This window comes from Aquarana catesbeiana, linkage group LG01 (assembly GCF_042186555.1).
Source record: "Aquarana catesbeiana isolate 2022-GZ linkage group LG01, ASM4218655v1, whole genome shotgun sequence".
In the NCBI taxonomy this organism is placed as follows: domain Eukaryota; kingdom Metazoa; phylum Chordata; class Amphibia; order Anura; family Ranidae; genus Aquarana; species Aquarana catesbeiana.
This window is the reverse complement of record NC_133324.1, coordinates 115,629,661-115,656,291: the sequence shown is the minus strand read 5'-3', so window position 1 is coordinate 115,656,291 and position 26,631 is coordinate 115,629,661. Positions and strand designations below refer to the sequence as shown.

Below are 26,631 nucleotides of genomic sequence, written 5' to 3'. Positions count from 1 at the left end.
CCACTTTCCAGTTGTCCACTCCTGGAATGTGCACAGCAGATCACTGGACAGTGGGTTCCTGTCCAAGAGATTATCTGATTTGCTTCCTTCAAGGCAGCCAGACGCCTGGTGACCCCTTGATGGTTATAGTAAAAAACCACTGTAGTATTATCTGACTGCACTTTGATTGGTTGTCCCTTCAGAAGGAGTAAAATGCTGCAGGGATAGCCTGCCTCCCCTGAACGCCAAGAATTTGCTGGGAAGCTTGGCTTCTCTCAATGGCCATGTTCCTTGGATTGGATCACTTCTCCCCAGCCTGAGCACTTCTCCGCTTTTATGGCTGTGGTGGTGATCCACCATGATAGGTAGTACTTTGCTTGGCTGGAAAGGTGCATTTGCAAATGGGGAGACGAGAGTCTGCTTGTTCCAGGCCAACAATTTTGTTGGAGAGTTCTTGAATGGAATTTGGTGAATGGTACTGCTTCGAAGGAGGCTACCATGAGGCCTAGAATTCTCATGGAGGATCTCAATGTGGGATCTTGGATCTCAAGCAATGCCCATCATTTTGCAAAGAATTTTCTTTTCTGTTAGAAAGACTTTTAGGATGTGTCGAGGACCAAACACCAGTATTCCAAACAAAGAGAAGGCTGGAAAATAGATTTGTTGAAACTGATTGCCCGGCTGGAGCATCTGAATTGTCTTGTGGACAATTTGTAACATCTGACACTTAGGTGAATACATTAAAAACAAAGCCCCATTTATTTATTTTTTTTACAGAAATGATCAGAGATACAGGGTGACGTTGTCTCATCTGTCCACGAAGCTGGACTGTAAATAAAGTTTAGGCTTCACCCACCACATGGACATGGACCCCCAAAGTGGTCTTCAGTGACTGGGCTCCAAAGTGATGGACCACAACCCAAGACCTACAGTATATAGCACCCTGCAGCCAACTCAAAACATTACACCAATTGTCAAGGTGAACGTCCATGCTAGATTCAGTGCCCAGAGCAACATTACAGGCCGTCCCCATAGAGAGGGGTCCAGGTACAGCGCCAATCCAGATACACTGCTTCTATGCTAGCATCAAAAGACAGGGAGAGTTTCATTGAGGAACTGGAAGATAAAATAATAAAGCAAAATAACAAAAACTAGTTAAGCTAAGAGTTGGTTTCTCCAAGAAGGAGTAAAGTTTCATCACCTTCAGACATTAGCACAAAGGGACTCACGGAGGAGGGTAGGGTTGTAGGGAAGACACCCAGGGGGCAATCACCTGAAGGTACACGCCTATAACTCATGGTGTATGAATATTCTGCCTGCACTGTATAAGTAACATAAAAACATGTCTCTATCATAATATATTATAGAAGTAAGCTATGCAAGCAGACAACGGGAGAGTAAGCATGATCCCGGTACCATTTCCTTCTGCCAGCGATTCATCACTATGTAAACATGATCCGAGTGGTTATACAGCTGATCAGTCACTTTTAAAGGCCACCACCCCTCCCAGGCTCTACTGTCCTACCAGGGAGCCAAAGACTGATCTGACCAGAGGCACTGGCTGCTGTGAGATCAGAAACTGGAAGCAACAAGGATTTAGTCACCTCCGGTTTGTTTACAAGCAGTTAACAGTTAAAAAAAAAAAAAAAAAAGTACCTGATCAAACTGATCTCCATAAACAGGACCTGTCACAGTCTATGCTATCACAAAGGATGTTGTTCAAACCTTGAGATAGCAATAAAGTTAATAAAAAAATAAAAAATGTAAGAGTTACATTTAAACAGCAATAGCACCACACATGGGAGGTATCTCTGTGAACATTAGTGCAAAAGCAATACTTGCAGTGCCAAACCTCCCGTGCAACTCTAAACTTTTACCCCTTAAAGCTTTTAAAGCGTCACCTATGGAGATTTTTAGGTACCATAGTTTGTCACAGTTCCACAGGTGTAGTTAATTTTAAAGGGTGACATATTTGGTATCTATTTACTCAGCAGAACATCATCTTTTATATTTTACAGAACATTGGGTATTAGATAACCCTCTAGGGCACTGAAATTCATTACATTTTCATAAAAACTTTTTCCTGAAAATGCTTTTGATAAACTGTTGGGCAAATATTGTGCAACATAAAAAAATTGCAACAACCACGTTTTTTCTCCAGGGCCTCTGTGTGAGTGTAGGTAGGTATATATATATATATATATATATATATATATATATATATATATAGATAGATAGATAGATAGATAGATAGATAGATAGATAGATAGATAGATAGATAGATAGATAGATAGATAGATAGATAGATAGATAGATAGATAGATAGATAGATAGATAGATATAGATATCTCTATCTATATCTACACACATACATACTAATTGTGGGTTCTAAGTAATTTCCTAACAAAAAAAATGCTGGTTTTTACATGTATGCGAGAAATATCAGAATTGGCCTGGGGGTCATATGGGTAAGGGTGGTTGCTATATAGAGTAGTTGTGTCTAAAAAAACCCAACTTTGTTTTTGATTGTTGAATTGATTGAGAACCGCCGAGACCACACTACATATTAGTAAGTTGGCATTACTTACGTATTTATCCCTGGAACATTTCCTTTTAGAGTTTATTATACATTTTAAAAATCAATATGCTACAAACCCCTATGTCTTCTGTTAAATACAAAAAAAAAACAACAAAAAAAAAAAACAACAAATTCCAATCAAGGTAAGTAGGAACTTGGCATTGCAAAGCACACACAAGATATCAAGCAGTAGCCATAAGGGCAGTTCACACTTCCTGCGTAGTAAGTACCATCTATGTTACTTTTACTTTAAGAAACGGACAGAACAAAAAAACATCAGTTTCCAAACAGCTGTTAACAAATCCAACATACCTTTTTTTTTTAAGACCATGATGAATGGTTACAATCACACACAAAATAATGGCAACATGTGTTTCTGCTCATTATAAGCATCTTTTGGCCCCTTACCAGGTCACCACTGTGCCTTAGTTATTTTAATGCAAAAGCCCCCATTAACGGGGCTGCTGTTACTTTAAATTGAAGGTATGCATTAAAAAGAAATTATAATCTGTTCCCTCCAGAAAGTAAGTTGGTGAAGGTTTTCTTAGGACCCCTTTGGAGCTCACAGTGACAACAGCTGGGTTAATTTTACAAAACATGCTGCCTCTACATCAAAGAATGACTACCCCAATGAGAATTTATCATTTATCATTTAATTAATGAATAGGCTGAGATTGCCAATCCAGCCCCTACCCCCCTTCTGTCATGAACACTACATCAATGATCTAAAATAAGTAATGCAGTCATGCAAGCATAATCTAATCTATGGTATTAAAAGGATGAGTCAACAACACAAAAGAGCTTCAGATATTTTTCAGCCAATGCTGCCCTCCAGTGGTGGTATTAAAGAATACATCACATTCTCCCCAGTCATTCCTGCCATTAGGTGGTAAGGTCAGACTGCATGTTATACCAGCAACAAACCCGGCAAAAGGAGTGCAATGGAGGGGAAGTAATACACAGATTGTATATAATGATCTCTACAGTACCCTGATGGTTACATAAACATACAAACTCATAACCTGCAAGTATAAGGATTAACCACTTAAGGACCAAGCCTCTTTCTGAGATTTGGTGCTTACAAGTTAAAAACTTTTTTTTTTTTATTTTGCTAGAAAATTACTTAGAACCCCCAAACATTATATAGTTTTTTTCCTAATACCCTAGAGAATAAAATGGCAAATGCAATACTTTTTGTCACACCGTATTTGCGCAGTGGTCAAGCGCACTTTTTTTGGAAAAAATTTACTTTTTTGAATTAAAAAAATAAGACAGCAGTAAAGTTAGCCCATTTTTTTTTATATTGTGAAAGATAATGTTACGCCGAGTAAATTGATACCCAAAATGTGGTGTTTCAAAGTTGCACCCGCTCGTGGAATGGCGACAAACTTTTACCCTTAAAAATCTCCATAGACCACGTTTAAAAAATTCTACAGGTTGCACGTTTTGAGATACAGAGGAGGTCTAGGGCTAGAATTATTGCTCTCGCTCTAACGATCGTGGTGATACCTCACGTGTGGTTTGAACACCATTTTCATATACGGGGGCTGCTCACGTGTGCGTTCGCTTCTGCACGCAAGCTCGGCGGGACGGGGCGCGTGTAAAAAAAATTTTTTTTTTCTTATTTATTTTACCTTTTATTTTTGATTTTTACACTGTTCTTTTAAAAGAAAAATGGGATACTTTTATTCCTATTACAAGGAATGTAAACATCCCTTGTAATAGAAAAAAAGGCATGACAGGACCTCTTAAATATGAGATCTGGGGTAAAAAAGACCTCAGATCTCATATTTACACTAAAATGCAATTAAAAAAATGGAATGTCATTTAATAAAAAAAAACAAAAAAAAATGTCCGTTTAAGAGCATAGGGCGGAAGTGACGTTTTGACGTCGCTTCCGCCCTGCAATGATATGGAGACAGGTGGGGGACATCTTCCCCTCACTTGTCTCCATGTCAGGCTAGGGAGAAGATCCGATCGCTCCGCCGCTGCCGACGGCTCCGGTAAGCGGCGGAGGGCACCAGAGAGCGGCGGGGGGCAGCTGCCGATAAAAGTGATCTTGCGGCGAATCCGCCGCAGAGACCACTTTTATCTTGATTGAAGTAGACTGCCCGCTAAAGAAGAGGATACCGGGGTTATGGTAGCTAGCTGCTACCACAACAATACTCCTCTTCAAAGTAGCGACGTAAAACGACGGTGGGCAGTCCGCAAGTGGTTAAAGAGTAACTACACTTCCATGGAAAAAAAAAAAAAATGGCAAATGAAAAAAAAAAAAAATTTGTATACAATTGTTACGCAAGCCATATTGTAATTTAATGTTATTTAAAATTACCCTTTCTTTTCACTCTGCAGCGCTGTATTTTTCTGTAAAATGCAATATGGCAACCTGGAAGCATTCTGTACACAGATGGTGTACAGAATGTCCCCCCAAAAACGTCATTTCTTGCTTGTGTGATTGGCTCACTGATTTTCCCAGACGTTTACACTAAGATACAAGTCAGATTTTGGAATTCTCTGCAACAAAAAAAATAGGATTTTTCCTACAGCTTACCTGTATAATCCTTTGCTTGGAGAACATCACGGGACACAGAGCAGCTATAGTAATTACTATCTAAGTTATACACCACCTATAGGTGAATGGACATTGGCAAACCGAAAAGACAGGAAGTCTCCCTCTATATATCCCCTCCCATACCAGAAGTAACTCAGTTTTGTAGCAAAGCAATGAATATCCTAATAAAGAGGGGAGGGACTTCTGTGTCCCGTGATGTACTCCAAGAAAAGGATTTTACAGGTAAGCTGTAGGAAAAATCCTATTTTCTTTATCGTACATCAGGGGACACAGAGCAGCTATAGTAATTACTATCTGGGACATCCCAAAGCAATGCCCCTGAGGGGAGGGAGACACACACAATGCAGACTGTCATCAGACGTGAGGATCTATATTGCCGCCTGGAGCACACTGGGCCCAAACACAGCATCCTCCTGCCGCCTTACATCCATTTGATAAAATTTAGTAAATATATGCACTGATGACCAAGTTGCGGCCTTGCAAATCTGAGCCATAGAGGCTTGATGACGCACTGCCCATGAGGCACTTACTCCCCTGGTAGAATGCGCTCTCACCCGAAAGGGTGGGACTCTTCTTTTCAACCCGTAAGCCTGAATTATAACTTGGTGAATCCACTGCGAAATAGTCGATTTCGATGCTGCCTGCCTCTTCGTGGGCCCTCCTGGCAGCACAAAGAGTCGGTCTTCCACATCTGAGCTGTCATTTTCAGATAGACTATGACAGCTCTAACCACATCGAGAGAATGTAACAATCTCTCTTCCGCAGAACAAGGTTCTGGGAAAAAGGAAGGCAGAGTGACATCTTGGTTCAGGTGAAAATTGGACACCACCTTAGGCAGAAAAGCGGGATGGAGGACGCAACACCACCTTGTCCTGATGAATAATCAAATATGGCTCTTTACAAAATCTGCCAACTCTGACACTCTCCTTGTCAAGGTCACGGCGACCAAAAAAAAAAATTTCCTTGTCAAAAGCATCAGAGGAATATGCCAAATAGGCTCAAAAGGCTGTCTCTGCAAAGCAGCCAAGATTAGATTTAAATCCCAGGGACACAAGGGTGACCTAATTGGTGGAGTTATACGAAATACCCCTTGTATAAAGGCCCAGACCAAGGAATGCGAAGCAATTGGTCTTTGAAAAAATACCGATAAGGCCGGGATCTGACCCTTAATTGTACTCAAATCCAGCTTCATTTCTACCCCCAACTGCAGGAAAGCAAGAATTCTTCCTATGACATACTTTCGGGAATGCCATTCTTTGGCCTCACACCAAAAAATATAGGATTTCCAAATTCTATAATAAATAGCCCTAGAAGCTGGTTTCCTCGCATTTATCAGGGTAGTTACCACTAAGCCAGAAAGCCCTTGATCTTTAAAAATCGGGGCCTCAATAGCCAAACCGTTAAATTTAGCGACTGTAAGGCAGGATGGAATACTGGACCTTGCAAGAGCAAGTCTGGATGGAGTAGAAGGGACCATGGTTTCCCCACTGCCAATCTTACAATTTCTGCATACCAGAACCTTCTGGGCCATGCTGGAGCTACCATTATGTTTCCCTTCCTCTCTGATCCTGTGAAAAAGTCACGGTAGAAGCTGAACTGGAGGGAATGCATAAATCAGCGAAAACTGATCCCAAGGAATCACTAACGCATCTCATCCGAATGCGAGCGGATCCCTTGTCCTTGACACAAATTTGTCCCGTTTCTTGTTGAACCTGGATGCCAACAGATCTATGTCCGGGGTACCGTACCTTTGGCAAATTGCTGAAAAAATCTCGGGATGTAGGGACCACTCCCCCAGGGACAACTGCTGGCGGCTCAAGAAGTCCACTTGCCAATTCTCCACTCCTGGAATGAAGACTGCCGACAGAAAAGGTACATGTTTCTCTGCCCATGTCAGGATATGGTCCACCTCTTTCTGGGCCGCCTGACTTCTGGTACCCCCTTGGTGGTTGTTGTAAGCCACAGCTGTGGCATTGTCGGATTGGATCCTGACGGGACAACCCTGCAACCTGGCAGTCCAAGACACTAGAGCCAGACGAGCTGTTCGAATCTCTAGGATATTGACGGGCAAGGTTTTCTCGAATTCCTGACCAATTCCCATGGGCAATGGATTCCTCAAGAACTGCTCCCCAGCCCGAGAGGCTGGCATCCATTGTCACCACCTTCCAAGCCACTGGCAGGAAGGATTTGCCCTTCTGCAGATTTCTGGCTACCAACCACTAATTGAGACTCTGCCGCACCCTTGGGGACAGATACATCTGATAATCCAAAGCTTGGATCTTCTTGTTCCAAGCGGACAGAATACTGTTTTGCAATGATCTTGAGTGGAATTGCGCATAGGGGATCGCTTTGAATGAAGCCACCAGCATCCCTAACAACCTCAAAGAGCCCTTCTTTTCCTTCACAACCCAGACAAGATCCCTTATGGCACCGTTTTTCGTCTGAGGCAAAAATACTTTTCCTTGGATTGTGTCTATAATCAGACCCAAGTGTTCCAGCCTTTGCACCAGCCGTAAGGTTGACTTCTCTAGGTTGAGAACCCAACTTAGATGTTCCAAATACTGAACCGGGTTGGACACATTCTGGTCTAGGCCTGCAGCCGACTGATCCATAAGTAATAGATCGTCTAGGTATGCCATTATTGTTATACCCTGGACTCTTAGTCTTGCTAATACCGGAGCCAGAATTGTTGTGAACACCCGGGGGGCTGTGGCTAACCCGAAGGGCAAGGCCACGAACTAAAAATGACACCCTTCTACCTCGAACCGCAGAAACTTCTGGTGTGTGGCAAATTGGCACATGCAGATACGCATCCTTGATGTCTATTGATGCTAGAAATTCTCTTCCCTTCAGAGTGGACACAACTGACCGGATTGACTCCATACGAAAAGAGCGAATGTTTAGAAACTGATTCAGATTTTTGAGATCTAGAATGGCTCACATCTCCATTCGGTTTTGGCACTGTGAAAAGGTTTGAATAGAAACCCACGAACCGCTCTTCTGTCTGTACTTCTACAATTACACCCTGTGACTTCAAACATTCTAGTGCCTGGAATAAAGATTTTCTTTTTAACAGGTCTTTGGGAACATTTGACTTTAGAAATCGAGATGGTGGAAACTCCCGTAACTCTAGTTTGTAGCCTAGAGATACTGTGGAATTGACCCATCTGTCCTGGATCCCCTTTCTCAAAGCATCGGAAAACTGCAGAAGCCTTACCCTGCAGAAGCCTTCCCCCCCACCCAGATGAGTGGGGGAGCCCCTTCATAAGGAGGCCTTAGGACCTTGTTTGGCAGGCCTCAGAACCCAGGGCTTTTTCTGCCCCTGTCCTTGCCCTTGAGGCTTACATCTTGGCCATCGAAACTGCCTGGAGGTTGAAGTACCCGGTGACGGGGAACAAGAAACCTTAAATGAAGGACGCCTATTTCTTCTTTTAACAGGTAAAAGTGCACTCTTACCACTGAAATTTTTTGGATATACTTATCCAAATCATCTCTGAACAAACGCTCCCCATGAAAGGGAAAACCTGCCAAATAGCTCTTTGCAAGGAAATTCTGCTGACCAATTTTTTAACCAAAGAGTTCTGCGCATATGCACAAAAAAGAGAGCAAAGCGTGACACTTGCTGAATAGAATCCTTAAGAGCATCAACTGCAAAGCATAAGGCCCTCGGCAGGTCCGCCAACTCACAAGCAGCTTTCCCTTGAGCAGGAACACTCTTAATGATTCGTTTGAACTGGCCTTGAGCAGGAACACTCTTAATGATTCATTTAAACTAGTCCTTCAAGGACTGACAAATTCCTATAGCTGCTACTGCAGGTTGTACTGCTGAGCCAGCTATGGAAAAGGAAGCTCTAAGTAAAGATTTCAGCTTTTTATCAGCCAGATCTTTAAAAACCTGGGCATTGTCTACCGGACAGGTTAATTTTATTCACAGAGGAAATAGCAGCATCAACTGCTGGCATACCCAATCTTTTTGTGAATTTTTCTTCCATCAGATACAAAAGTGAAAATCGTTTAGGAGAAATAAAAACTCTATCCGGATGATCCCAGTCTGCATATACTAACTGCTCCAGCAGTGGGTGCAAAGGGAAAGCATGAGAACTCTGCGGAGGCCGCAAAGAACCTAAAGAGGAAAAGGAGGCTTCAGAAATCTCTACTGAGGGCAATTTAAATCCAGAACAGACCAACTCCATATGGGATTGAACAATCTTTGGGATTGAGAAGCTGAAAAAGGCTCCTCAGAGATTAATTTTTCGTATGAGGAGTCATCTGCTTGACCTTCTTCCCGGTCATCCAGAGGTACTTCTATATCCTTTTTTTTTCCCACAAAATGCAGCATTTTGCATGTAATAGACTTCAATGGACCCGAATCCAAAACGCAAGTACTGCGTTTTTACTGCAATTTTGCGTCTATTTTTTTTTACATGTACTGTATATAGCTGGTTGGCAAGGAGCGGGTCGGGAAGCCGGCCACCACATCCCTAGCAACGGATGAGCCATCAGCTGTCAGTGGGCTTCCCCGCTGACAGCTAAATGTAAAAAAATGAATTGCCAGCTAAGGAAAATTCACAAAAAAAACACGACGTGGGATACCCGCCCAGTCCATACCAGGCCCTTCGGTCTGGAGGATTTTGGAGCACCCAAAATAAAAAATAAATAAATTTTATAAAAAAAAAAAAAGTGTGGGGTCTCCCCAAGATCCATACCAGACCCTTATCTGAGCATGAAGCCCGGCAGGTCAGGAAATGGTGGGTACAAACGAGCAGCCCCCCCGAACCATACCAGACTGCATGCCCTCAACATGTGGTGGTGGGTGCTTTGGGGCAAGGGAGGCTCTGTGCCTCCCACCCCAAAGCACCTTGCTCCCATGTTGATGGGGACGAGGGCCTCTTCCCGACAACCCTGGCCGGTGGCTCTCGGGTCTGCGGGCTGGGGGCTTATCAGAATCTGGAAGCCCCCTTTAATAAGGAGGCCCCCAGATCCCGACCCCCCCCCTTATGCAGAGCCCCTCCTGCCCCAAAGCACCCACTACCCCATGTTGAGGGCATGCGGTCTGGTATGGTTCAGGAGGGGGGTGCTCATCCCCTCCCTTTCCTGACCTGCTGGGCTGCATGCTCAGATAAGGGTCTGATGTGGATTTTGGGGGGGGGCACCATTTTTTTTTTTTAATTTTGGCGTGGGGGTGTCCCCTCCAAATCCATACCAGACTGAAGAGCCTAGTATGGACTGGAGGGGGAACCCCCGCCGTTTTTTTCGTGCCGGCAATTTTTATTCTTTATACATTCAGCTGTCAGGGGAGGAAGCCCGCTGACAGTTGATGACTCATCCGTTGCTAAGGACGCGCCGGCCGGCTTCCTGACCCGCTCCTTAGCAACCAGCTATATACAGTGAATGTAAAAAAAAAAAAAAGACAACGCAAATTGCGGCAAAATCGCGGTTACAAAAATGCACTACAGAAACACTCAAAAGCAACATGCATAGAGGTGAATCAAGCCTAACTGTAGCTCTCTGCCCCCTCCTCTCTGCTACTGACAGATGTAGAAAGATTTTATCTAAATTCAGCACTTTGAAGAGTATAAAAAAAGAAGACTGCAAATAAACAGATATAACTTATGTAGGAGGATTTGTTTAATCTCTGTGTATCACCAGTGGGCAGTCACTTCACTGGGTATATGTGAGGGTTCCCAACAATTTTAACTTTCATCATACAGGGAACGTTCTCCATTCCCCGTTTTAAGTACATTTGTATGCCACACTTACTTTTTTTAGTTCCTCACTGCCTCATGACGAATCTGCACCGCTTTCCTGAACGTCCAGATAGAGGAATGCACATACCGAGGACACAGGAGGTGGGGAATCAAGGGAACACGCACACAAGGGTAACTCCATGGGACCCTGAAAGGGTATGAAGTCTGAGAAAAAAAGAAGAACACACAACAAACATGGGAAGTGCCGAGGTCTACAGCACCATGTGCTTTTATCACTTCAGGGCTCAATAATGAAATGTACATTAGTGATAGGGATGATTGTAATAAACGCTGTATTGTACTCTGCAGAATGAGAGTGAATGGAAACCCTAACTGAATGACATTTAGCTTGCCAAGCACTCGTTCATACATGTGGCAGTGCTCACTGCTCCTCTGAAAAGTGATCCGTGTTGGATTACTTTTCAAAGGTGTTTGGCAGGTGGTGAGGGGCGATATGTTGCCTCCTCGCTGCTTGCTTCAACCTTCAAAATGCCGACCCACCATACCGCAACTATTTAAATGGGTCGCGTTTGGTGGCAGTACCGCCTGCTATAAATGGTGGCAGTACCGCCTGCTATAAATGATATGACATTTAATTTTGGGCTGATATAGCACTGAGCGAATACTTTATTTGGATGGGTGGCAAAATGGTGGCTCAATTGCCTGCTTTTACCTCCCCCGGCCGCCTGTGTGAACAAGCCCTAGGGCACTGTTTATCTTAACCACTGCACCCAGGTTCACGTCATATGATGTCGGAGAAGGGGTGGCGATATCTGAATGATGCCCGCAGCGGTAGGCATCAACCAGATATTCGTTTCAGCCGGTGATTCCCTGCACAGTAAAAACAAAAATAGCAGCAGTTTCACCGCTTGATTGTTTTTACAGGTGCGGTTCAAACCATATATGTGAGGTATCACAGCGAAGGTTAGATTGAGAGCAATAATTCTAGCACTAGACCTCCTCTGTTACTCTAAACATGTAACCTGGAAAAAATGTTAAAGCTTCGCCTATGGAGATTTTTAAGTACTGAAGTTTGGCGCCATTCCACGAGTGTGCGCAATTTTAAAGCGTGACATGTTAGGTATCTATTTACTCGGCGTAACATTATCTTTCACATTATACAAAAAAAAATTAGGCTATCTTTAGTGTTTTTTTTTGTTTTTTTTAATTCATGAAAGTGTTTTTTTTTTTCAAAAATTGTGTGTGAAAAATTGCTGCACAAATACCGTGTGACATAAAAAGTTGCAACTGCCCCATTTTATTCACTAGGGTCTCTGCTTAAAAAATATATATAATGTTTGGGAGTTCTGAGTAATTTTCTAGCAAAAAATATGATGATTTGTACATGTAGGAGAGGCATGTGGTTAAACATCTGCCATCTTTGTTATATAAAATCATCCTGTTTTACCTTTTATCATTCTTTTTCTGTCTCAGTGGTGCTGACCTCCTGCATCCCCTTCCTGTCTACACACTCAGTGATGCCTGGATGGAATTTCCCAGGATGGGGTTCCTGGTGGTGACAACGGTGGGCCAGAACTACAGAATATATATGCTGAGGTGCCCACTTATATTCTCCATTGAAAAAGCATGCGACAGGGTGACATTTTCAAAATAAGTGATGTGCGCTGATAGAGCTGCACTGATGTGCTACTGAGTACTGACTGGCATCACTGATGGCCACTAAATGGCAGCACTGATGGGCACTGTTGGGGTTGCATTGATAGTCCTCCACTGTTACCTCCTCCCATGCTCGCCTCCAGGACTTCTTCAGAGCCTCTCCCATCCTCTGGAACTCCCTGCCCCAGTATGTCTGGTCAGCCCCTACCCTGTCCGCCTTCAGGAAGCCTACCACGCCACCAACCTAAGAACTGTACCCAAGCCGCCTCCATCAGATTACACCCTCTGCTATTACCTTTTGTACTATCTCCCCCTACCTTTAGATTGTAAGCTCCATGAGCAGGGCCCTCCTATTCCTTCTGTATTGCAATTGTACTGTCCCCCCCCCCTCTACATTGTAAAGGGCTGCGTAAACTGTTGGAGCTATATAAATCCTGTATAATAATGACACTGATGATCAGCACCCAGATTATCGGGATTATCAGTGTATGTCCTCTGTGTGGATTTGCTGATTATCAGTTCAGCTCTACTCTCTCACTGTCAGTGTGAGGAGAGGAGTGCCGATAACCGGCAAATACAGTTTACACTGTGATCAGCTATGATTGGACACAGCTGTCCACATGTTAAAGAGCCACTGTGATTGGCTCTTTACCCCGATCACAGATCTGTGCCGACTTCCTATGCAGGAAGCGTGATCACGGGAGAACATCCATAGCCGCCCTCCTGGCAATGTGAGCTTGTGATGTAGCCGTCTTTCGGCTATAGCGCAGGCAGGAAGTGGTTGATTCGTATTTTTTACTACCCCCCCCCCCCCACTAACTGCATTCCTTAACCTAACATGGTAGCCAAGGGAAGTGGTACACACTCCAAGCAAAACATCACAGACACAGCAAAAATCATGCCACAGGCACCAAACTCAACCCATGCAAGTAAATGGGGCCGTGCCACAATCAAGCAGTACTTACTGCTGCAGCCTTTTAAGGGTTAAATTAGGTGTCATATCATCTGCAGGCCGCCTGTCAAATGCCTCTGAAAAGTGATACACCACAGGTGGCTTTTCAGAAGAGCAACAACGGCTGCAAGTGTAAAAAATGCCCAGGGGCTCATTTAGATGGGCAATCCACTGCCCACATCAATGTATTTTTGCTGCAGGTATGTCCAGGAAACCTGTACAAATCAATGACAGGCTGACACTATCTAAAGCAGTCCATATTTAAATCACACAAGGAGCAATTATGTGCAACAAGGGCTTGTTTACCCTTGCTTTGGTCTCTGAAGAGTGATCCACAATGGGATCGCTCTTCAGAGAGCATTCGACAGGCAGTGAGGAGGCATTGTATCGCCTCCCCGCACCTGCTTTATTCCCTTGGTCGCCACACTAGCCATTGCTCACGGTTGCAGAGTGGCCCTATTCACTTGAATGGGCAGCGCTCATTGGAAAAGCGACAAGGGTATAGGGAGGGGAGGGTAAAAACAAGGTTTTATTGCCCCTCGACCGCTAGAGTGAATGAGCCTTTATGGACAGATGAGAGCGCTCTATGCAGACTGTTTGCCTCCAAGGCCAGTCTTCTGTCCCGAATTGCAGATAAGTGCTCCATGAGCCTGTCACTGATTGGTGCAGGATGGCGGGCGCGGCTGAACGTACAACACCCACTGCGGGTCTGCATGGTATACGGCTCTGACCTAACAGGAAGTGTCTGGGCACAGATCTTAATGGCAGAATCACCAGCTATGGGTTCATGAAAACTGCAAAGTGTGAATAAGATTTCTGAACTTCTATCATCAAGTTCTATGAGATTTCAGTGATTGGGATTTCATGTAGTGTCCACAGGGATCAGCCAGCACTGTCTATTCAGCATGGTCCTAATACCACCCACACACACAGCACACTGCCCCCTGCTGGGCTCTGTTACCTGTCCAGGACTTTTGCTGAGGGATGTAATAGTATTTATTTCCATACTGGTCTGTCCCCATGTGCTGCCTGACTTTCCCCAGTGTCCTCTGCAGCAACGTGCGCAGCCTGTCCATGGTCAGCCCGTGTAATCATACACAAAGTCCGCTGTTCCGTCAGATTAGGCGACCCGTCAGAATTGGTAACGGAAGTGACGTCCCGTCGCCGCCATCTTGCTACACCCTGCACTCCTTCGTACACCCTGCACAGTAAGCATACACCGAGAAGGGGGATAGCGGACATCTTGTTACACCCACCGGAGTTTTGCATTGAACATTTATTTTTAACAGAGAACGTAGCATATATGGTGAAATACAGAATTTAGAAATCCACTGTTTACATGTTGAATTATAAAATCAGCTCTGTTCTTTCGCATTAGCAAACCTGTGAGATCAGCAGGTTTGCCGCTGCTTTTAAAATTCAACATCTAAACAGTCCGTTGGATTTCTAAATCCTGTATTTCACCTTATAAGCTCCGTTTCCTGTTAAAAAACAAACAAACTGTGGAATGCAAAACTCCGGTGGGTGTAACAAGATGTCCGCTTGGCCCCTTCTTGGTGTATCGTTACTGTGGAGGAGTGCAGGGTGTCGCAAGATGGAAGCGACGAAACGTCACTTCCGTTTACCCATTCTGACGGGTTGCCTAATCCGACTGAACACCGGGCTGTACGCATGTTGCTCTGCTAAACACAAGACCCGCCCCTTCACGGCTGTTATTCAGCTATAAACACCAAGACTGTCTGCGGCGGCAGCCATGTTTCTGTAGCTCAAACCACTAAAAGGAAGAAGCAGTAATCACAGCAAAGATGGATGCTGTAGTGTGTGTGTGCCATCATTTTTTTTTACAGCTGTCCGTGTATTGTAGAGTAACATATTTGACGTTATGCTGGCAAAATTAAATTTTGTATAATTTATGGTTGTTTTTAGGTATTCTGTAGTTCAGTATGCATTAATAAGCACACATTTGTAATCAGATTTACATAGTTGCCAACATCGTAAAAAAAAAAGTGGGACACTTTTGTGGCTGTAGGCAGAGCTGTACAATAATTAGGGGGTGGGGGCATTCGTTTGTAGGCATGGTTTAGGTAAAAATATACAAGTGCGACGCGCTATGGGCGTGGTTTACGTGACATAGTGGGTGTGGCTTAAATAGGCGTGGCTCAAGAGGGTGTGGTTAGAGTCTGAGATGAATGAGGGATGGAGAGGGAAAGGGGGAGAGGGGGAAAGGGGGAGAGGGAAATGACGGGACAGCAGCCCCAGATCCTACACAATAAAAATATGTGTATTTTAGAAAGTTTAACAATCAGCAGATAAAGATACTCCAAGCACCTGGTGTTAGCACTTCAATCATCTCGGCACCATGGTTGTTATGGTGTCAGGATGATTGAAGTGCATTATTTCTATTATTACATTGTAATATAAAATGAAATCATTCAACTCACCATAATGCAGAATCAGTGGGATCCCTGAGCGTGTCACTAGCCACGTCGCCTGCCACCAGCCGTCCGTCCTTGCGTCAGATGTCCCAGCAGAGTCCGTCCTTGCATCAGGTGTCCCAGCAGAGTCCGTCCTTGCATCAGGTGTCCCAGCAGAGTCTGTCCTTGCATCAGGTGCCCCCAGCGGAGTCCGTTCTTGCATCAGGTGTCCCAGCAGAGTCTGTCCTTGCATCAGGTGCCCCCAGCGGAGTCCGTCCTTGCATCAGGTGTCCCAGCAGAGTCCGTCCTTGCATCAGGTGCCCCCAGCAGAGTCCGCCCTTGCATCAGGTGTCCCAGCGGAGTCCGTCCTTGCATCAGGTGCCCCCAGCGGAGCCCCCCTTACATCAAATGTCCCCAGCGTAGCCCCCCTCACACCAGGAGTCCCCAGCGGAGCCCCCCTCACACCAGGAGTCCCTGGCGGAGCCCCCCCCTCACACCAGGAGTCCCCGGCGGAGCCCCCCCTCACACCAGGAGTCCCCGGCGGAGCCCCCCTCACACCAGGAGTCCCCGGCGGAGCCCCCCTCACACCAGGAGTCCCCGGCGGAGCTCCCCCTCACATCAGGAGTCCCCGGCGGAGCCCCCCCTCACATCAGGAGTCCCCAGCGGAGCCCCCCCTCACATCAGGTGTCCCCAGCGGAGCTCCCCCTCACATCAGGTGTCCCCGGCAGAGCTCCCCCTCACATCAGGTGTCCCCGGCAGAGCCCCCCTCACATCAGATGTCCCCAGGGGAGCCCCCCTCACACCAGGAGTCCCCGGCGGAGCTCCCCCTCACACCAGGAGTCCCCGGCAGAGCCCCCCCTCACATCAGGTGTCCCCAGCGGAGTTCCCCCTCACATCAGGAGTCCCCAGCGGAGCCCCCCTTACATCAGGTGTCCCCAGCGGAGCCCCCCTCACATCAGGTGTCCCCAGCGGAGCTCCCCCTCACATCAGGAGTCCCCAGCGGAGCCCCCCCTTACATCAGGTGTCCCCAGCGGAGCTCCCCCTCACACCAGGTGTCCCCAGCAGAGCTCCCCCTCACATCAGGTGTCCCCAGTGGAGCCCCCCCTCACATCAGGTGTCCCCAGTGGAGCCCCCCTCACATTAGGTGTCCCCAGTGGAGCCCCCCCTCACATTAGGTGTCCCCAGTGGAGCCCCCCTCACATTAGGTGTCCCCAGTGGAGCCCCCCTCACATCAGGTGTCCCCGGCGGAGCCCCCCCTTACATCAGGTGTCCCCAGTGGAGCCCCCCTTACATCAGGTGTCCCCAGTGGAGCCCCCCTTACATCAGATTCCCACAGCGGTGCGCCCCCCCCCACCTCAGAGGTGTCCTAGTGTAGTACTAATGTCCGCCGGCCGCATGGCTAGAACCCCTGCCCCTTTCCATAACAGACTGGCAGCGGGGCAGGGGGTAGGCGGGGCGAGGCGGAGCAGAGCGGAGGGTGGGCGGCGACGCAGGAGCTCCGTCTAGCCCCCCCAGCCGTCTTCCTGATCTTCTTTTTAAATGGCGACAATTTCTCTGCGGGCCGCGGACCTCTAGCGGCGGTGAAAATCGAGATGAACCGGATTTCTCGGGACATTTCCCGGGACACCACAAATTCGGGAATAGAGTCTAAGTCCCGGGAATGTCCCGGGAAATCCGGGACAGTTGGCAACTATGGATTTAAACTGGTGATATTAACCACTTTAGCCCCAGAAGGTGTGACCCCCTTCATGACTAGGCCATTTTTTGCGATACGGCACTGCGTTACTTTAACTGACAGATGCATGGTCGTGTGACGCTGTACCCAAACAAAATTTATGTCCTTTTTTCCCACAAACAGAGCTTCCCTTTGGTGGTATTTGATCCCCTGCGATTTTTATTTTTTGCGTTATAAACAAAAAAAGACAGACAGTTTTGAAAAAAAAGCAATATTTTTTACTTTCTGCTATAAAACATACCTAATAAAAAAAAAAAATGTAAAAAATCTAATTTCTTCATCAATTTAGGCCAATATGTATTCTGCTACATATTTTTGGTAAAAAAAATCCCAATAAGCGTATATTGATTGGTTTGCGCAAAGGTTATCGCCTCTACAAACTATGGAATAGATTTATGGCACTTTTATTTATTTATTCATTTTTTACTAGTAATGGCAGGGATAATCGATTTTTAGCGGGACTACAACATTGCGGCGGACAGATCGGACACCTAACTGACACTTTTGACACTTTTTTGTGAACCAGAGATATTATTACAGTGATCAGTGCTAAAAAATATAGACTGTTACTGTACTAATAACACTGGCAGGGAAGGGGTTAACACCAGGGTCGATCAAAGGGTTAAGTGTGCCCCTAGGAGATGCTTTCTAACTGTGTGGGGGATGGACTCACAAGATGAACACAGTGATGCATGTTCCTGATTAGCAGAAACTCAAGATCACGGTGTGTTCATCTCTGACAGAACGGCGGTCAGCCTTGTTTACATCGGCAGACTGCTGTTCTGTCTCTCTGGGGAGCGATCGCAGGTGGCCGGCAGATCTGCTGATTGGCTCTCCCTCTGGCTATTGCATGAAATGACAAACAGGTATGTCCTTTTGTGCAATAGAGCCGACACGGCCGCAGTATATGTATTGCGGCTGGTCGGCATGTGGTTAAAGAGAAAACAAACGTGTCTATACTTATCTGCTCTGTGCAATGGAATTGCACAGAGCGACTGCGAACCTTCTCTTTTCAGGTCCCCCGCCTGCACTCCTGGCCCCTCCTCTCTGTCCAGTGCTTCCCATGGGAGCACTCGTGCCTTGCTGCAGCGTCTACTGACACAGACAGTGGGACTCAGGCCCTACCACCAGAACCCTCATTACTGGCTTTGATTGACAGCACTTGGAACCAATGGCTCCTGGTGCCACAGCAAAGCTAGCAAGACCCGGATGTGAGGCGAGAGAAGAGCTGCAGACATGCACAGAGCCCCCCCCCTTACCCTCAGATACTCACCCATCCAGCGATGTCACGCTGAGATCCTATCATGCCCAGCCACAGCTCCGTCCCCCGCAATGTTCTGTCTGAGGTCATCAAGAGGCCCGCTGACTCTTCCTGGTTTAGAGGGCGGGCCTCCTGATGATGCGCCAATAGGCCCGCCCCCTCCTCCTTTTATTTTGTATGGGCTCAAATCGCAGCAGAAAAGTATTGGTTCTTGGTATCGGTGAGTACTTGACCAAAAGTATCTGTACTCGTACTCGCCGGTAAAAAAAATGGTATCGGTGCATACCGGTGCATATTATCTATAAGCATATTTAAAACCCAAACCAAAATAATGCAATACTGTATATTGCAACTGACCAGTTCTTAGGTGTGGTGGCTGCTTTAGTCTGGAAAATTATATCTAATAAGCATCTAGATCCAGTAACCATTCAGGTGACCCTAGATGATGTCTTGTGAAATGAAACGCGTTGGGACGCTCTGCTGAAGTCACTGTCTTTTATTCTAAGCGCTTTTTTATCAACTAAAATATGAGTTTTATAAATAAATTATTTCTGACTTATAAGCGTAATTACACTATGTGCCTACATTCTTTTCCTTTCTATCAATATATTTTATTGGAGAAACCATCCATTCGGTTTTCTGTCTAACACCTACCCCATTGAGGTTCATTGTCGGAGTTGGTCTTCTGGTTGGAGGTCGTATCCATTGTGATGGTTTCCCTTGGGTGTGCAGCCCTGCAAGCCTGATTGACCTATTAGGTGTATACTTATTAGGGATGAGCTTCGAGTTCGAGTCGAACTCATGTTCGACTCGAACATTGGCTGTTCGCAAGTTCGCCGAACAGCGAACAATTTGGGGTGTTCGCGGCAAATTCGAATGCCGCAGGACACCTTTTAAAAGTCTTCAGGTCTGGTATGGATTTTAAGGGGAACCCCGCGCCAAAAAAAAAAAAAAAAAAACGGCGTGGGGTCCCCCCAAAAATCCATACCAGACCCTTATCCGAGCACGCAACCTGGCAGGCCGCAGGAAAAGAGGGGGGGACGAGAGTGAGCCCCCCCCTCCTGAACTGTACCAGGCCACATGCCCTCAACATTGGGAGGGTGCTTTGGGGTAGCCCCCCAAAACACCTTGTCCCCATGTTGATGAGGACAAGGGCCTCATCCCCACAACCCTGGCCGGTGGTTGTGTGGGTCTGCGGGCGGGGGGCTTATCGGAATCTGGAAGCCCCCTTTAACAAGGGAACTCCCAGATCCCGGCCCCCCCCCTGTGTGAAATGGTAAGGGGGTACTTACCCCTACCATTTCACTAAAAAACTGTCAAAAATGTTAAAAATGACAAGAGACAGTTTTTGACAATTCCTTTATTTAAATGCTTCTTCTTTCTTCTATCTTCCTTCATCTTCTTCTTCTTCTGGTTCTTCTGGCTCTTCTGGTTCTTCCTCCGGCTTTCTCGTCCAGCATCTCCTCCGCGGCGTCTTCTATCTTCTTCTCCTCGGGCCGCTCCGCACCCATGGCATGGGAGGAGGCTCCCGCTCTTCTCTTCATCTTCTTCTTCATCCTCTTCTCTTCTTCCTTCTTCTCTTCTTCATTTTCTTCTCCGGGCCGCTCCGCACCCATGCTGGCATGGAGGGAGGCTCCCGCTGTGTGACGGAGTGGAAGTTTTGAGGTGCAAAAATTAATCTACTTAACACATAATCAAGATATGTTAAAAACAACATATGATGAAAAACTTGCTAGGCTTCTTTAAACTTTAAACGATTTTTTTGTATGCCCCTTTAGGTTTCATCGCCTCTATCTAGCTATATTTGTTTTTTTGATGAGGTTTTCCCTCTAAAGATGCAATTTTGTTCATCTTGGCTACCTATTGATGCAGGGTAGGTGGAAGTAGATTAATCAGGTCCTATTTGGCATTATGTGTCCTTTTTAAGATGTAAACAATGATATCTTTCAGCAGGTTCAATTAAGGGGTATTCTCCCTCTGTAATATACTAAATACTTTGCTGGAACTGTCCTTTCGGGGGTTGTGATAGTCCTTTGGAGTGGTGCTTGTACTTGGGGTGAGGATCCAATCATCAGATGAGCTATGCAAATGATTGTATATATACTTTGCATAAGCCTAGACCTTTATGGTCTCTATAAATGATTGTTCAAAATTCTTTTTGAATAAGTATAATATATATTATATTTATATAAATAATATAATGTTTTTTTCTTTTTATGTGTAGTGATACTGTACATAAGGTTTACTACAGTATAAGCTCCTGAAGAAGCCAGTATGATGGCGAAACATGTAGAGCCACAAATCCTTTGTACTACGATCTTATGATTTTTCATATGTTGTTTTTAACATTTTTAAAGTTTATATATATATAATCTTGATTATGTGTTAGGTAGATTCATTTTTGCACCTCAAAACTCCAATCTCCACCTTTCCCTCTCACAGAACGGCGGTCTGTCTTGTTTACATAGGTAGATCGGCACTCTGCCTTTCCTGAGAACAATCATGAGGTGCCGGCGAACATCAGGTCCCCCGGACTCACTGATTGGCTCCTGGTGTGTCCAATCACAAAATAAATAGAATGTACTTTTTTGAATTAAAAAAGAATACATACTTGTATATTTTTTTAAAACAATAGTTTAGTGTTGCTTTAAGGCTGGGTTCACACTGATGTGAATTGGATGAGGCTTTCTTCCGCATTCAATTCTCATGACAGGAGAGTGTGACCGGCTCTCTATGGAGCCGGTTCACACAGCTCGGGGCGAGCGCGGTCCGAATTGCAGAAGGGTCCTGTGCGTCTTCTGGTCCGATTCAGGTGCAAATTCAGCCAAAAATTCAGACCTGATTCACACCTGAAACAGGGAACAAACACGCACCGGAACCCATGCTGTGAGCCACGGCTGCAGCTAGTGTGAACCCAGCCTTATGCCGCGTACACACGGTCGGACTTTTCGTCTACAAAAGTCCAACGGACGCCGACGGACTAAAGCTGGCTGGTAATCCGATCGTGTGTGGGCTTCTCCGGACTTTCAGCAGACTTTTTCAGCCTCAAATCCGACGGACTTTAGATTTGAAACATGCTTCAAATCTTTACGTCGTAACTACGACGGACCCCGAAATCCGCTCGTCTGTGTGCTAGTCCGACGGACAAAAACCCATGCTAGGGCAGCTATTGGCTACTGGCTATGAACTTCCTTATTTTAGTCCGGTGTACGTCATCACGTACGAATCCGTCGGACTTTTGTGTGGTCGTGTGTAGGCAAGTCCGTTCGTTAGAAAGTCTGCTGCAAGTCCGCCGAAAGTCCGCAGGAAGTCTGTCGGACAGGCTGTCGGACTTTTGTAGACGAAAAGTCCGACCGTGTGTACGCGGCATTATAGTTAATAGTGTTATGAAGGAGACTGTGAAGAGATCGTATATTGAGACTGTAATGTGTGTTGCTAGGGTTAGGAAGGTCCTTGCACTACATTGTTGTTGGTAAATCTTATGCTGCGTACACGTGACCGTTTTTTCCCTCAGAATAAACTCTGACGGTTTTTCCAACGGAGTTCCGCTGAAACGGACTTGCCTACACACGATCACACCAAAGTCCGATCGTTTAAAATGCGATGACGTACGACGGGTCTAGAAAAAGGAAGTTCAATAGCCAGTAGCCAATAGCTGCCCTTGCGTCGTTTTCAGTCCGTTAGACTAGCATACAGACGAACGTTTTTTTTCTATAGGAATCGAGTCCGTCGGAAAGATTTGAAACATGTTCTATTTCTAAGGTCCGTCAGATTTTTCGACAGAAAAGGTCCGATGAAGTCCACACACGATCGGAATGTCCGACGGATTCGTTCCCTCTGACCTTTTCTGCCGGAAAGTCCGCTCGTGTGTACGCGGCATTAGTTTCCAAAAAGGAATAAATCAAGTAGAGCTGTTCAGAGAATCAACTTATTGTGCAGTAGGATCAAGAGGAGCTGTATATAGGGAGGAAGCTGTCCTTGATTTTTGTTACTGTCAAGTTGGGCATCCCATAATTCCTAACCCCATCCTAGTTTTTGGTACGTCGGAATAGCATACAGATGAACGGTTTTCCCGATAGGAATTGATTCCATCGGAAAGGTTTAAAACATGTTCTATTTCTAGGTCCGTCAGAATTTTCGAAAGGAAAAGTCAGATGAAGCCCACACACGATCGGAATATCTGATGGAATGATTCCGTCGGACCTTTTCTGCCGGAAAGTCCAGTCGTGTGTACGCGGCATAAGGCTGGGTTCACACCTAATACCGATGCGGCTCCCAGCAGGGGTCCGGTGCGTTCCTGTTCACTGTTTCAGGTCAGATTTCAGCCTGAATTTTTGGCTGAATTCAGGCCTGAAACGGATCAAAAGACGCACAGCACTGTGCAAATTCGCACTGGAGCTGCACCGGAGATATGTGAACCGGCTCCATAGAGAGCCGGTCAAAATCTCCTGCTATTGCGAATTGGATTCGGAAACCCATATCCAATTCGCAATGGTGTCAACCCAGCCTAAAGGAGTTTGAATAAAGTTTGTGACATGTGGCCAACATTACATTTGACATCAGGGTCCAGAAGAATTTAGTGTTTACTAAAAGTAGTAAAAGATATAGTAAGTAAGGATTTCCTGCATGACTATGTACCACATTGCAGATGTGGCCCACATTATCATTTTTATCTAACAGCAAAGTGTTAGCCATTAATGCAAGCAGAAAATTTGGAGTATAGCCATGTATTTGATAATAGCTGTATAATGCCAACTTCTAAAAGAATTTATGTTTATTTGTCATACAGTATTTTGGGGGTCGGCAACCAGTAGATGGCGATCTACCAGTAAATCTGACAGGTGGCTGGTAGATCTCAGTCTCAGCACAATACCCCCCCCCCCCCCCCCTTCCACAAAAAAAAAAATCACCGCTCCTAGCATAAAACCTCTACCCCTCAAATGTCCCCTCAAAGCACAAATCCTCTCTCCACTCCAAATCCCCCCTCCTACTCCTAACACAAATTCAGAGCATGTTTGACAGGTGGTGAGGAGGCGATATGTTGACTCCTCACCACCTGATGTAAACACATGATTGCCATGTAATGCATGCAATTGCAAAATGGTAGTACGGCAATTAAATTTTTAAAAACCACTTCCATACCGCAGGCCATCATATGACGTTCTCGGCTTTCAGTGGAGATACCTGAATGATGCCTGCAGCTACAGGCATCATCCAGATATAGTTTTTTAGAGCCGGTGATTCTGAGCACAATAAGAATAACGGCTTTTCAGCCACTTGATCGTTCTTAGCGGCAACGGGAGCGGACGTTCCCCCCCGCCACCCTCTGGTGCTTCTCCGGGCTCTCCTGTGCGATTGGGGACCCAGAGAACGAATTGGCCGGCACCAGAAGTGAGGCATAGAGATTTCAGAAGGACAGATGGTCCCCGGCAATCTCTGTGATCCTCGGAGGAGGTCCGGGCACGACGTTATGATGTCACATCCGGGCCGCACAAGTAAACAAAACCAAGATCTCGGCTAGAAAAGCATCAGATCCTCAATTTTTAATTTTGATCTGATGCTTTCCAGCCTGGAGGAGAAATGTGGGGTCTTATACACCCCACATCTCTCCATAAAGAGGACTGATCACACACATTCCTATTACAAGGGATGTTTACAAAAGTGATCAAAAAAAATTTGTTAAAGAGAAAGTGTAAAAAAATAAAAAAAAATTTTTTTTTTCTTTAAACAATAAAAAAAATTAAGTGCCCCCGTCCCCGCGAGCTTGCACGCAGAAGCGAACGCATACATAAGTCGTGCCTGCATATGTAAACAATGTCCAAACCACACATGTGAGGTATCACTGTGAACGTTAGAGCGATAGCAATCATTCTAGCACTAGACCTCCTCTGTAAAACTAAACAGGTAACCTGTAAAACAATTTAAACCATCGCCTATGGAGATTTTTAAGTACCGAAGTTTGGCGCCATACCACGAGTGTCCAGAATTTTAAAGCCTGACATGTGAGGCATCTATTTACTCGGCGTAACATCATCAGTCACATTATACAAAAAGAATTGGCTAACTTTACTGTTTTGTTTTTATTCATGAAAAATGTTTTTCCCCCCCAAAAAAATTGCGCAAGTACCATGTGACATAAAAAGTTGACATGACCGCCGTTTTCTTCCCTAGGATGTCTGCTAAAAATATATATATAATATTTGGGGGTTCTGAGTAATTTTCTAGCAAAAAAATGATGATTTTTACATGTAGGAGAGAAGTGTCAGAATTCTTGCGGTATGGAAGTGGTTAAATCAGGTGTGAGGGGGTGACACTGAGTCCGGTGGTCTTTGACTTTTCCTATGTTGTGCAGGTAGATCTCCACCGCTTTAAGGTTGCCTACCCCTGTGGTATTTGATCTTAGGTTAACATGTACAGTATATATTATCAGTTTGTTCTGTGAAATTTCCACCAGGTGGTGCTCTTATCCAGAAATTAAATGACTAAACAGAGCACTATGGCAGGAATACCTCTATCAACAGGAATGTTGTGTCCAGCGCTGGGCATCTGTCCCCAACCAACCACAAGCAATAACGCCATATGTGTCTTCCATCAGCCTGTCCTTCATTTGTACAGGCTTCCTAGCCACAGCTGCTCGCATACACCTGTCATTCCAGCCACAAGAATCTACTGATCTTTGCCACAGGAATCCACTGATTGCACCTAATTGCCTGTTTCAATGTAGCCATACTGAGTTAATATGTGTATATTTTTATAAACTTAAATCTTTACTATGACTTTATAGGACACTACAGTCCATTTAACATGGTTTCCTATATAGTGAAAATCTGCAAAATGCAAAAAGCACTACAAATGCATCGGTAATAATCAGGCCTTAGGCTGCATCTCGCTGGTTATTGCTGCTGTGCACACTCCTTTGCGATTAGCAAATCTTAAGGTTTCTGCACTTTACTGATGTTCCTGAAGATGGCAGTGACCAATCACATCACACAGACAGACTATCCAGGGTCGCTTGGTATACATGGATCAAAATTCTTGCTGAACTGACTGAATTTCAATCCAACTGACCAACTTCTGTTCAACCTCCCCGGATTTTCACTGCTAGATCAGCGCTGCTGGCTATACACTGCAGCACTAATCAGTGATGGTGGGGAAGTCTCTTGCTGTCAGGAAACACACAGACAGTAGGGAGGAACCAGTAACTCGCAGGTTGAAAGAAAAAAAACTGACTAATGCATTGGCAGCATAACAGGGGGTAAGGTTTAAGCTGACCATAGATGGTTTGTATGTTTTTATCCTTCATTCAGCCAGCAGGCTGAACAAAAAGATTCAGAGGAATCAGCCACCCAACCTCACTGTGACATTATATTCTGATGGGGGGACTCACCAATGTCAGAATATACTGATTAGTGGCTGCAGCTGATTGGCTGCAGCCGCTGATCTACTAATGTTTATTGGTGTGTCCCTAAGACAGAAGTTGATTAAACTATCAACTTCTCTCGAACAGGGGCTGTTGTACACTGATCGATATTGAGCTGGTTCCTGCTGAACCAGCTGAATTTCAATCTATTTGTGGCCAGATTAGGTGACTTATCTTGAGAGACCTGCTCACTAGTAGTGAGCCAAAACAGCAAGCACATCCTCAGCCTTAATCCAGCATCATGACATGTTTGACCTAGGAAGGTGCCTAAATGGGCAGCTTAGCAACATCCATGTGGAAATGACAGGATAACAGGGTAACATTCAGACTTAATCTGCCCTTGCAGTTGGATGGTA

At 45.3% G+C, this 26,631-nt stretch overlaps 1 protein-coding gene across 2 annotated transcripts in view; it reads right to left on the bottom strand.

The window, feature by feature from the left end:
• Nucleotides 1-26,631, bottom strand: part of NDUFAF2 (NADH:ubiquinone oxidoreductase complex assembly factor 2) — a 249,402-nt gene that overhangs the window by 160,409 nt on the left and 62,362 nt on the right. Inside the window, exon 1 of one of the 2 annotated variants that reach the window (XM_073623175.1) lies at nucleotides 14,407-14,600. The exons of the other annotated variant lie outside the window; for it this stretch is intronic. Within the exon in view, the coding sequence (XP_073479276.1) occupies nucleotides 14,407-14,521 (115 nt within the window). The 5' untranslated portion in view covers nucleotides 14,522-14,600. Of the gene's footprint in view, nucleotides 1-14,406; nucleotides 14,601-26,631 lie in introns of those variants that run through there. 2 annotated transcript variants of the gene reach the window in all.